This window comes from Hydra vulgaris, chromosome 02 (assembly GCF_038396675.1).
Source record: "Hydra vulgaris chromosome 02, alternate assembly HydraT2T_AEP".
NCBI classification, from domain to species: Eukaryota; Metazoa; Cnidaria; class Hydrozoa; order Anthoathecata; family Hydridae; genus Hydra; species Hydra vulgaris.
In genome coordinates this window covers 50,240,001-50,254,462 of record NC_088921.1, presented here as the reverse complement: position 1 = coordinate 50,254,462, position 14,462 = coordinate 50,240,001, and the positions used below count along the sequence as shown (strand labels likewise).

At 24.9% G+C, this 14,462-nt stretch overlaps 1 protein-coding gene across 1 annotated transcript in view; it reads right to left on the bottom strand.

The window, feature by feature from the left end:
• The window catches only part of LOC100213808 (E3 ubiquitin-protein ligase LRSAM1), a 79,858-nt gene that overhangs the window by 30,341 nt on the left and 35,055 nt on the right, over positions 1–14,462 (bottom strand). The window contains exons 11-20 of the mRNA XM_065791258.1: positions 14,402–14,460; positions 14,122–14,274; positions 13,645–13,732; positions 13,349–13,394; positions 11,632–11,676; positions 11,090–11,154; positions 4,669–4,768; positions 2,812–2,899; positions 2,662–2,736; positions 2,499–2,579 (exon numbers count right to left, since the gene is read on the bottom strand). Of these exons, the coding sequence (XP_065647330.1) occupies positions 2,499–2,579; positions 2,662–2,736; positions 2,812–2,899; positions 4,669–4,768; positions 11,090–11,154; positions 11,632–11,676; positions 13,349–13,394; positions 13,645–13,732; positions 14,122–14,274; positions 14,402–14,460 (800 nt within the window). The remainder of the gene's footprint in view (positions 1–2,498; positions 2,580–2,661; positions 2,737–2,811; positions 2,900–4,668; positions 4,769–11,089; positions 11,155–11,631; positions 11,677–13,348; positions 13,395–13,644; positions 13,733–14,121; positions 14,275–14,401; positions 14,461–14,462) is intronic.

Genomic DNA, 14,462 nt, shown 5'->3' with positions numbered 1-14,462 from the left:
GATCTAAAATCAAACAATCTTCTATCAAATAATCAACATGGCTTTTTAGAGACAAAAAAACTTGTAGAAAACTACCAGTTGATGCCAACTGGTAGAAAACTACCAGTTGACATCATATTCCTGGATTTTAACAAAGCATTTGATAAAGTGTCACATCAGCAAATGCTTTACAAACTAAAAATGTATGGAATGGAAGGCAATTTAAATGCTAGGCATCCTAAAACACACTTTCCAATATCATGATCCTTCTTTATGGAAATGATTCTACTCCATCTATGTCTGCCCTTTACTTGAGTTTGCTTGGAGCCCTCATTTGGTAAAGGATGAACAAATTATTAAGCTAATACAGCACAGAGATACCAGACAAACTGAAAAAGTTTCACTAGTCAACCATCATAAATGAGGTGACCGCATCCAAAAATATTATTAATAAAATATAAGATTATTAATAATATTGACATAAGAGAAATCAGAAAATCAGAGAGAGACTCACTGTAAAAAATACAGCAACAATTTTGCTCGTTTTAACTTTTTTTTACAACCACATTGTCAATACATGGAACACCTTACCAGATAAAGTAATTGATGATTTGACTGTCAATAGCTTCAAAGCAAGCCTTGATATGCTCCAATGTTACTACAGCTCGCAGCTTTCCTCAGTGAAAGTTGCATTATGAGTTTCACAAAAACTAACTGTTATCTGACAATCTACGATTTTATTTTGTCAATTACTTTTACTTTTGTTGTAACAAATATATACTATTACTTCTACTACTATTACCCAAATCATCAACCAATGTATTGATACTTCACTAACAGAATGATGCATTAAGTGAATTTTGTATTATAAACTAAAATGTTATTTTTGCTTTAAGATATTAAAACTTATTTTTTAATAATAAGATACTGTTTTTTTAAAGAATTAAAATAAATAAAACGTTTTAAAAGTTGAAAAAAAATAAACAACTTTAACGAAAAAAACAAGATTATGGTTTATTGAAGAAAAAAAATACTAGAAAAGTTCTCTCTAAACTAGTTAATAAGTAGTTGACTGAATCTTATTTTCATGTCTGTTGGAAAATGACATGAAAACAAATGGTGATTCATTTTTTTTTAAAACTCTGGTAAATATGCTGACCCATCCAACTATTGTCCAATTAGTATTCTATCTGTTATTAGCAAGGTCTTTGAGTGTTTGATCAACAAATCTCTAACATCTCATCTTAGTCAAATAACTTATAGTCAGACAACCAATACCGTATTTGATCTTCTTGCTCTATGGCTGACTTGCTAACTGCTGTGAAAGATTTTATCTAATATCCAATAGATGGAGGCGGCAAAGCTAGGACTATTGTTCTAAACATATTTAAAACTTTCGACAAAGTTTAGCATGCTGGTCTTCTCCACAATCTTGCTTCATACGGCATATCTGGTAAAGTTTTTGAGATTATCAAATCATTTCTTTATAAACACTTTATCAAATTCTTAAGACCAACACTGATCTCTCTTCTGTAACGATTTAGGGCTTGCAGTGGCTTGTGAATTTTAACTCCAACAAAACTCAGTTATTTACTGCAAACAACTATCACAGTACTGTCGACATTCCTACATTAATAAATGACAACCCTCTTACTCAGTCCTCTTTTTTTCGTCTTCTTTGATTATAATTCACCACTGACCTCTCGTGGAAACCATATATACAACTAATTGCTAAATTAGCATCTGCTAAGGTTGCTTCTCTTCTTGTGCTTGCCATTTTCTTACTCCTGATTCCATTTTTTACCTTTACAAATCTCTTATTCGCCCCGGTATGGAATACTGTTGTCATATATGTGGGCTGGTTCTTCTAACAATGCTCTTTCTCTTCTAAACAAGGTCTAAAAACACATTGCAAACATAGTTGGACTTGCTCTGCCAACCTTGAACCTCTCTTTCATCCTTGTAAAGTCTCTTTCTCTTTTCTAAAAAACTACCATTGTCCCCATGGTCGCTGCTCAAAGGAATTATAATCTATAGTTCTATTAACCAAAACTTTATTTCGCTTGACTCGTCATTCAGCAAAGTCTATCCTTTTACTGTATCTGTCCTTGCATGCTCTAAAAACTTTTATTTGTCTAGTTTTTTTCCCTGCACTTCAATCCTTTGGAACTCATTCCCATCTTCATGTTATTCTGACTCATACAACCTACAACTTTTCAAGTCTTCTGTCAACCTTTTCCTTGCTCTTTAACTCTATTCTTTGTTTTCTAGTAACTCCCAACTTAATAGTGGTTGCTTGCAACCTTGTCGAGAGTGAATCAGAATTCGAAAAAAATATAAATATATATTTCAAAATCACATTTTACGCTCTTTTATTTTTTTTTAAATGTTACTCTGTATTTGTTTTTATTTGTATCTATAAACCAAAAAATATATATATTTAATATAATTAATATACTATATATATAAATAAATAGTGACCTAAATATAATACAACAAACTTTTTTATTTTTAATTACCGTTTCATTCTTGTTTTGTTCTTCCCTCTTACTTAGTTCCAACATTGATAACCTCGCTAATTCATTTTGGACCATCGCTAACTATGTAACAAAAGTTTAAAAAAAAAAAATTCAAAGTAATTTCGAAAATAACTTTAATCAAAAGGTTCTTCAAACAAATTACTTGCATGTGTATTCTGTTCAACTTTGCATCTTTTTGTGATTGGAGTATTTCGAATGCTTTCATTTGGTTTTCTTGCTACAAAAAAACATTTAAATACTAATGTACTGAACTATTTAAAAATCTAGATAACTTTATAAAAAATTAAATTACTTCACTAAGAAGAGACGTGATTAACTTTTGGTGAGTGCGATCCTTTTTTTCCAGAACACTGTCTACATCAGGGCTGTTCTCTACAACGCTTATTGGTGGAAAAAAAAAAACTATTTAAAATAATGTTTAAGAAACTCAAAAATTATTTAAAAAAGTTATTGTAAAAACAAAAGTAATAACAGGCCTACGGCCAACAGGCAAAAGTAATAACAGGCCAACATGGCTACAGCTTTTTTGATGCTTTGAAAACATTTCTAAAGCACAAAAAGAAAACAACTTTTAAAAAAAGAAACAAAATTCTTAACAACGAAAAAACTTACCTATAACAAAATAAATCACGTTTAGAATAAATTATTTCTAAACTTCTCTCTTTTATAACTTAAAAAAAAAAAATTAAGTGACACTTTTATAAAAAGTAACAACTTCCTATTAATGATCATTTAGTAAAGAAACCAACATTCTTCAATTTATCAAAGCGTATAATATAATTATTTATTCAAGTACTTATATATATTAAAAGCATATTATATTCTAAGTAAATTATAATTTTACTTTGTCATTTGCAAACTAGAAGCACGTTTTTATTGCATCAAATTATAATAAAGCAAACTTTAATGATTAAACTAAAAAGGTAAAATATATTTATGAAGAGGAAGCAGAACTGCTTCACAATACCGCTGGTATACTTAGTAAGTAGGCTTTTTAATATATTTGTATGCTTTTGTTCTGTATGGACTGCTGGCGCGGTGCTGGTTCACCCGTAAGTCACTTTATATAAATGTATGCTTGTGTTTTGTTCAAATCTCTGGTGCGGTGTCTATCCACTCATAATTCACTTTATATATATGTATGCTTATGTTCAGTCGCCTGTAAGTTCCTGTATGTTTATTTGATTATTAATTTTATTTAATTCAGTTCCTGTATGTTTATTTGATGATTACTATTTTTTAAATTTTATTGAAAATGCAGAAGTTGTTGAAAGTCTTATTTTTTAAAAATCAATCGTACAAACATTTTAAAAAGACTTACATATAAAGAATAAAAAACTAATCTATATTATTATTTATAACTATTTATTATAATTTTTAATTAAACTTACTTAATTTTATATAGTTTAAAAAGTAAAATTAAAAAATTTCTTTTTATAAACGATCAACAAAAGTAAATAATTGCTTATTTTAAAAGTGCTTTGCATAACATTTATAACATTTGATTACAAAAGATTATTTACAAAATTAATTGTTTTAGCGTGTCAAATAGTTATGGACATACATGGGAACATACATAAATTTAAATGTTCTCAAAATATCTAAAAAAGCTGTGGCCAAGTTGTCACAACTTAATAAAATTTGCGTGGTTGGAAATATAGTGCAATTGCACCCGCTTCCCAACCAAGCCTATAAAACATGATTTTTTATTTAGTTACTTAAACTTGTTGAAATGATTTCAAATTTTATTTGTAACTTTGGATTTATATGGTTTTAAGAGTGATTCCATAAATGGACAGAATACATAAATATAAGATAAATGTGTTGCAATGACTAATGTAAAAATTTATTAAACATTAATTAGAAAGAATAAACAGTTTAATTAGAAAACAGTACAAATTATATTTTAAAAAAAGATTATTTAGCAGACATCCATTGAATTTTGCCCTGGTAATCTTTTATGATATAAATAGAAATTTTAACTATTTCTACAATATCAAAAACAATAAAAAGCACTAGGTTGCCTTTAATACCCAAAATTTTCTGCCAAATACCAAATAACATTAATATAAAACAGTTTAAAAAATCATATGAATTTATATGGGGTTAACCACAATACAAAACCATCACAAATTACAAAAAAAGTTACTATTTCAAGGATTTTTTCCATTCGTCTTCTCTAGAATATTCAAACTGGTTCCATTTATTTTCTGAATCAGCCATTTCCTGCAACACTGCTGACATTTTTTCTGAAAATTTGAATTATTTTCTGAAAATGCTAATTATTTATTAAATTTATAACAATTACATATATAAAGTATTAATAGTTACATATATATATATATATATATATATATATATATATATATATATATATATATATATATATATATATATATATATATATACAATTTTGAAAATAACACTTATAAATCTTGACATACTTCGTAATTATATATACTTATTTTATGCTACTTTGACATTCAAAAAATATATATATGTATATATAATACTACAAATATGTATACATATATAAACATATATATACATATATATATACATATACATAAATATATATATATATATATATATATATATATATATATATATATATATATATATATATATATATATATATATAGAATACATTTTAAAGTTGTTTAAATGTATATTAGGCTCCTTATTAAGATTTGTTGAGCACTCTTAATTGTACTTTAACATTCTGTGTAAAAATGGAAACTAATAATTTCACTTTCTCGTTGAAAAATATACCTATACTAGATGAAAGTTATACTATTTCTTTGATTGAAAAAGTTGAGCATTTTATTAAAAGAATTCGTTGGAAAGCCCATTTTTTCTTAAAACCAAATACAAACACAGATGATGTATTTAATAATAACCAAGATAATAATAATTATGGATTTAAAACAAAAAATACCCCACCGTTTATACCTGATTTAGAAAATATTGAAAATGACCTATTGCATTTAATTACAACAATAAAGTTTCGCCCTATAAAAAACGAATTTCAAACAGAATTAAAGTTAGATGTTAAAAAAATTAAATCAAACCCTAATATTTTGATTTTTGCTGATAAAACGAATAACAATTACCAACTCACAACAGAAAACTATGAAAAAATTTTACGCGACAATATTACCAGTTCTTATGAAAAAGCCCCTAAAAATTTGGAAAATGCAATTAATTTAGAAGCACAAAGTATTGCTAAAAAATAAACCTTGATTACAGAATCGAATCAACTGCCTCTGCACAAGCTTTCATAACACTAAAAGATCATAAACCAAATTTGTAAAAAAAACTTCCTTGTAGAATATTGGTTCCCTCAAAAAGTAAGATTGGATATGTAAGCAAAATTAAATTGGACAAAATTAATAATATTCTTTGAAATAAATTAAATTTGCAAAATGGAAAAATACCACTGATGTTATAAATTGGTTCTCCATAATCAAAAATAAAAATGACTGTACATTTATTCAATTTGACATTAATGATTTTTACCCCTCAATAACTGTAGATATTTTAGATAAAACAATTGAATTTTCAAAAAGCAACACCGTTATTCCTGATGAAACAATCCGTATAATAAAACATTGTAGAAAAACCTTACTTTATTTTAATAAGGAAACTTGGAAAAAGAAAAATATACATGACTGCTTTGATGTAACAATGGGAAAATATGACGGAGCAGAAATTTGTGAATTTGTTGGACTACATATTTTAGATTTATTAAGTAAAACAATCAATATAAAAGCTTTAGGCCTTTATCGCGATGATGGTTTAATAGTAATGCGTAAAAAATCTGGTCCACAGCTCGATAATATAAGAAAAGATATAATAAAAATTTTTAAAAATATTGGTTTTCAAATCGAATATAAATTTAAAAATTGTGAATTTTCTTGAAATTACATTTAACCTCTCTGAAAATTCATATAAGCTTTTCAAAAAACCAAACGATGAATTATTGTATATTAATATTAACTCAAATCATCCACCCCAAATTCTAAAACAAATCCCGATTTCAATTAACAACAGGCTAAACCAAAACTCCTCTAATGAAAATGAATTTAATTCCTCTAAAAGAATATTTGAAGATGCCCTTAAAAAAAGTGGTTTTAGAAACTTTGAACAAAATTTGACACTGAAAAAAAGAATAAAAAAAAGCGAAACAGAACTAGAAATGTAATTTGGTTTAACCCCCGATATAGCAAAAATGTTTCCACTAACATAGGAAAAGTGTTTTTAAAATTGGTCGATAAGCATTTCCCGCCCTCTAATAAATTACATAAAATTTTTAATCGATATATAACTAAAGTAAGTTACAGTTGCACAAAAAATCAGGGTGTTAGCCAGAAAAAAAATTCATACAGCGTTTTAGCGAAATAGGGAATTTAGGTGCGGCTAAAAAAAAAAAAAAGGTCATTACATTCCGACATTTAAAAAAGTAGATGCAATTTTTTAGATACAATTAAGTTTCAATAAAAATTTTATATTTTTGCTGGGTTATTTAGGAATATTTTTAGGTTTTATTTTTCAGGAATATTTTTATATTTTATAAATGTTTAATTATAATTATTTAACTTGTTTCATTTTGAGCAATTTTCTTCAGTTTTGATTTTTAAATTGCTTCTCTCCTTCGTTTAATATTGTTGAGAGAAAACTAGAACAAAAGACAATTGTTTGCAGTTCTAATGAATGAATTAATAAATTTATTTATTGAAACTTTGATCTATTTTAATTGCGTAAATCGCTTTTAAATACAGTTTTAAAAGGTTTAAACGATTAGTTACATATATTGTCTTCTTTTATTTTTATTTTCATTTTTAAATTATAAATGTAATAAAAAAAGCTAAATAGTATTTAATTTTTAACAAAACATTTTTACGATTTCCAAGATCCTCTTGTAACTTTTTAACTTGCTAAAACAACTTTTTAACCACAGTCGATAAAAAAAACTATACATTTTACTTAGGAATGCCAGAATTTTGCGACTTTTACGAAGGAAAACACTAAAAAAAAAATTATTACAAGTTTGTAAAATCCGTAAAATTGTAATTTTTGTAAAATCCAGACGTTTGACAACCCAAATTATATGGAAAGATTTCAAATATTTCAGATTTAAAATACTTAGTATTTTAAATCTAAAAATTTTAAAATAGTTAAAAAACTTTTTTAACTTTCTTACATAGGTAATCGTATTATTGTTCATCATATTTTATATTACAATTTTTATCATAAGATAAATTCAAATAGTAAAAAACTTATTTAAATCAATAGCTTTTAAATGAAAGTTAAATTAAAGTTTCCGAAATTTAAATAACCTTTTATTGAAAAATTGGTTGGCTCGCTAATTTCCGTCAAATATAATGCTACTTTTATTTAAATACTCGGTGTAGCTAAGGCGATTTACAAATTATTCAAATTTATTTATTTGTAATTGGCATGATTTTATAGGCGTATTATGTCCAAACAAAAGCTTTAGATGTTATATTTTTTTTCGCTTCAGGTTTTTTTAATATTTGAAGAATTTTTCTCTTTTTTATATAATTTTCTAATCCTTTTTACTACCCCTAATTGTGAATACAAAGAATACCATTTTGGAGCCTTTAGATCACTTTCGCTAATCGGCGTTAACATGAATTTAGTTAAAATCTTTTAAAAAGTGCCTTAACTTACTATAGATCCTAGTTCTAATTGTTTCTGACCTATTAGCTTTATATAGTTGTCAAAATACAATATTTCTATCAATTTTTACAAAAAATACAAGAATTCCGACCAACAAAGAACTTGCAATCAAGAAAAAGCGCCAATAAACGTTAAAAGTTTTTAATCTATGATATTCATTTTACCTAAAAATCGTATTTATTTAAAATCTTATATGAATTTGGACAAGCGAATTAGGATTTTAAGAAGATTTTTAAAAAAAAAATCTACGGTCTGGGATTTTTCGTTTCAAACATTTATATTTTATGATACCGCAAAATTTATCATTTTATTTTTTCCGTCTTTTCATGATTCACAGACCTGATCATTTAACGGAAATATGTAGTAGTCAACAAAATATCATACAGACGCTATAGTATTTTAAAATTGCCTTAACTACACAGAGTAAGTAACATTTAAGGGGCAGATCGATTTTTTTCAATTTACAAATATACATTAAATATCTACGTATATTTTGAATTTGTAAATTAAAAAAAAATTAATTAATGTAATTATTTTAAACATTGGTTAATAATTAATAATATTATAATATTATTTAATTATCTTCTTTTATGTTTTACGCAAATATAACATATACAATAAGTTTCATTGCAAGTTTTATTTTTGATTTTTTGTTGTTGTTATTTTCGGTTTACTTTACCAGCTAATTTATTTTACCAAAATTATTAATAAACCTTTTAATATAAAAACGTTATTAACTTATTTTATATTATAATATTTATTAATATGCAAATTTTATTTAAAACTTTCCTAAATTAAGATAAAAGCAAGAATGTAAATAAAGAGTTTTTGAATAACAAAAATAAATTAATAAAATAATTTATTAAACCCATTGAACTGGAGAATAACTGATGTCAATTAAAAATTAAAAACATTTTTTTTTCAACTTTTGAATGAATGATCTTACTTGTTAATGACGACACTTTTTTTTTCACATTAAAAAATCGATCTTAATTCTTAATTGATTAACTTAATTTATTTCCTTGTCGCGCGTACTAATTGCGTTTTTTACTAGTCTAGCGCAACAATTTAAATCTGAGACTGATTAAATTTTTTTTTTAACCGTGATCATAAAAACCTTTGGGAATTTTAAACCAATTGGGAAACCGCGTTATACGCAGCGCCATCAGGCTGGCTAACACCCTGAAAATATGGAAAGTATTATAAAAGGTCACAATAATGCTTTGTTAAACAAAAAAGAAATCCTAAATGAAAAAGCTACAGAAAATTGTAATTGTAAACAAAAAAACAATTGCCCAATGAGTGGAAGTTGTTTATCAAAAAATGTGGTATATAAATGTGTTGTTTCCTCTAAAAATGTACCTGATAAACAATATATTGGCATAACAGAGGGTGAATAGAAAAAACGTTTTGCCAATCATAAGCAACCTTTTAAAAATAAAAAGTATTCAAAAGACACCATGCTGTCAAAATACATATGGGAATTAAAAGGTAAAATATTGATAATTTTATACTGAATTGGTCCATCCTTAAAACAGCATATAACAATATTTCCAAAAAATGCATACTGTGTCTACAAGAAAAATTTGAAATAATTACTCATGCAAACCAAGAATGCTTATTAAACAAAAAATCTGAATTAATTTCTAAATGTAGGCACGAAAATAAGTTTCTCCTAAAAAACTATAAAAATAAATGAGCTCAAACAATAGTTACATTAAATCCCCCTTTTGAAAAATATTTTTTTAAAAAGCATAAGTAATCATTACTAAAGAATTCTTTTTATAATAGTGTCAGCAGATTCCACAAATGTGTGAAAATTTACAGTAGTTAAGACATTTGCGACTTCCTGTAATTTAATTTTTGGTATAAATTGAAGTTTTATTAATTTGATCATTCATTTCTGATGAGTCTTTATTGATGAAACACAGTGTTAAATGAGAAAAACGTTTGTTAAGTGATTTTCTACTAATTTATAATTCAACTTTCTTCTTACTAAAGATCAGAGTAAAAAAGAAAATAACAGAAATGTTAGCAAAACCAATTATTTTATTCCGAACAAATGATAATATTTAATAATATAAAAAATATTAAAAAATTCTTAAACTGTTTTTTTGTTTTTTATTTGGTCAATATCATAAACTCTGCCTGTTTAGTGCCTCTTTGTCAGTTTTTAAATGCTGAAGCCTGATTCAGTTTTATGTTTTTTAAATTTATTTTTAATGAAAATGTGTTTGGTTTTACATATAAATTATTCAACATCCTTAACATTTTTTGTTTTCAAAAAATTTTGTTTAGTTGAAATTGCCCTAGTGTACATTGCCATAGTGTACATGCACATACATTGACTTACTTATAGGTAGAACATGCAAGGAGTGCCTATACATCAACTGAGGGTTTTGGTTCTATCATTTAGAAAAACAAACACTTTTTTTAAGTTTTCTTCTAAATAGTTATGTAAAAAAACATGTATACATTTTGCGAGATAAATTCAAGATATTTCAAGATATAATTCAAAAGATATAAACAAATGCTGATTTAGCTGTGCATGAAATTTCATCATTAAGATTTCATCCACAACTACATCATACTGAAATGTTTTTTTTCACTTAGGATAATTAAGATAAAAAATTTTAAAATATTTAAAATACTTAATTATATTAAAAATATAGTAAACTAAAGTCTACAATAAAGAAATTAAGAATATAAATAATAACAAATAAAATCATTAGTAATAATAATTGAAAGAATAATATATTGAAGAATAATATATATATATATAACAAATAAAATAATATAAATCTATCAAATTTTCTAACAATCTTTCAAAACACATAAAAAGTTTCTAACAACAACAACAAACTTACTAATTATTTCTTCTTTTCGTAAGTACTTGCTTTCCTCATTTTTTACAAGGCTGTCTATGCGATACCTAAAATTTTAAACTTATCATTACCATGACAGAAGCAAAAAAATGTTTCTAATTATACAAATGTCCAAGATAAAAAATCTTGCATTCCATCTATTTCATGAGTCATATCTAATAAATCTTTCTAAGGAGAAAACAGAAATGTTTGCTAAGAACAAATTCTTTGATATAATTGTTCAACTCAAATATTTTGCTGTGAGTTAGCAAATTGCCTTGTAAAGCAAAAAGAACTGTAAAAGCATGTATTGTAAAGCAAAAAAAAACTGTAAAACCATTTGTTGAGGCATTATGAAAAGAATTTTAAATTTGAAAAACCTCAGATGAAAAATCAACAAATCCAATTCATAAATATTATTCCCTTACTTTAAACAGAAATAACTATTATAAAATTATAAAATCACATCTAGTATGTTATATATAATCTAAGAATTAATACAAATTAAATAATTCAGATAATTATAATAAGAATTTAATACTTACTGCTCCCTATCAAGGTCTTCAAGCAAAGCATCAGTTTTTCTATCTCTATAACCAAAATGTTTTATTATCTTTATAATCAAAAAGATTCATTATCTCCATAACCTAAAAGTCTTATTATCTCTATAATCAAAAACATTTGCTTATTCATTATAGATAATGATATGCAGTCTTTTAATTCAATTACATTTGTCATAACTTATTAAACCTTGCAAAACTAATTAGGATGTAATTGAAAACATGAAAGTTGTAATTATAAAATTAAAATATGTAATTGAGAAACATAATGTGTAATTGAAAAATCATTATAAGTAAGTGCAAATTTATAATATGTAATTACAAGTTTGTAATATGTAACTGTGAATTTTCAATATGTAACTGTGAATTTGTAACATGTCATTATGATTTTGTAATAGGTAATGATAATTAGTAAAGTGTAATTTAAGTAAGTTAATAATGCAAAATTTAACTTTTTATATCCACCAGCAGTAATTAATTATGGAATTCAAAGATCATTCGTTAACACATTATGATTCAAAAGTGTTATGCAAAACCTGTTGCAACATTTATTTTAAAAGTTTTGTTGATGATAACTAGTGATGGAATAACCAGATTCTATTTGTCCAATTTGTCAACATGCAACAGAGCATGTTTAAAGACAACATTACACTTTATTTCTTTGAATGCTAAATGAAAATTTTTTGCCAAATAATTATTGAATGACTCTAGCACAAACTTAAGATATCAAATATAAGACAGCATTCAATTAAATTTACTGTAAGATTTAACACTTTATCAGAAAAGATGGTTTTAAGGCAAAAAAATCAACAAAAAGATCCAATTGAAATAATGGTAACTTGAAATAAAAATAAAAGACTGCCAAGTTACATTAAAACAAAGATAATTTAATATGTGTCAGCACAACAACCATTAGCAATTATATATATATATATATATATATATATATATATATATATATATATATATATATATATATGTACATTCACAAATGTATACAAATATTAGATATATTATATATAATATAAATATTAGATATATTATATATAATCACCAATGGTTGGATAAAACAAATTTTAATCTTTTTTGTAAAAAAAAAAAAAAAACAACACTAATAAGAACACTTGCTTTAAAAGGTTCAAAACTACATTTAATTTCAGCTTTATCAATGTTGGAGACTTCCAAAGAATAATTTAATACAGATTCTTGTAACAAGTGGATGTTGACTATGTTTCACCATTTTAGCAACATCCAAAAATCATTTAAAGGATTTAGTCATGGCAGCAGGCAATGCTACTTGCCCTACCAAATTTTTACAAAGTCAAATGCCACAAACATGACTTTTTCATTCTATTGTTTTACTTTTTATTGGTGTGTGTGTCTGTGTGAGTATGAAAGTAGATGTCTGCTAAGATACACAGCTTACATACTCACAGCTCAACTATGTTTTTTGCAATTCCATCTTTTGAGTTGAATATTATTTATTGAGTTTAACAGTTAAATATGACATGTTTGCAATTACATGTCACATTTCTTAATTATAACTTTCATGTTCTCAACATCTTTTATTTCTTAATTACATCTTTCATTTCTTAATTGCAATTTTTTCAATTATAATTAACGCTTATGCTCTAAAGGTTTAGATATAGAATTTATATATTCAAAAAATTTAAGTTAAATATAAAAAAATTAAGTTAAATACCTTTCTGAAATTTTTGTAATTAAATCTAAAGTACTTGATATTTCTTCTATAAAAAAAAAAAAAATTTTAAACAAACAAGTTTTCAACAAAAAAAAAATTGAACAATAAACAAAACAAACAACTATATTATTCCTTATCTGCATATCAGATGATTAATTTTTTTTTTAATTGTTTAAAATTAACAATATTTTAACTTACAAAATAATAATTTAAGTTTTAACATATTAAATATATAAAAATAAACACATAAAAAAAAACTAATAATAAAAAAAAAAAAAAAACTTATAAAAAAATACCATTTTGGAGAAGCTGAACCATTTTTTTATGGCGTTGTTCCTCATTCTCTAAGTTTTTCATCAAAATCTGGTTATTGCTCATTTCACCCTAAAATATTGTTAAGGTCTCTTTTTGTACTTTCATTTTGAAAAATTTTAAATATAAAAAAATTTAAAACTTAAAAAATGAAATAAAATGTAATCATGTAGCCATAACTTTACTTAAGTTCATACTTACACTTAGTTCAACTTTTTTTAAATTATTGTTAATTATGCCTTTTTTTTATATTTAATAATGCTACAAAAATATTAAAAAACAACGATATTTGAAATGTTGAAAATGTTTAAAAAATATATATATTTATCTTAACTACAGAACACTGACACTTTATTTTAAAAGTGCAATATATATATATATATATATATATATATATATATATATATATATATATATATATATATATATATATATATATATATATATATATATATATAAACCTTTGCTACTTCAACCAGCTCTTTATGATGTGTGTCTTGTGTATCCAAAACTGACATAGCAAGTGCTGATTGCTTATCAGCAGTTTCTTTTTCTTTCAGTAGCAACCCTTTTGAATGCATTTCTCTATTAAGTTCACGCTGTCTAATAAATTCCTGAATAATAAGTCATTATTAAATATAAATCAATCATACTATGATCATATTTTCACAACTACAAACAAAAATAAATAACTTTTACAACAGTTATAAATATTAAAATAAGTTAAAATTTAAAAGTTACCTCAAACTGATCTTCTTGATGACTTATTGTAGGTAATTTATTTCCTTTAGATGGCGAATCT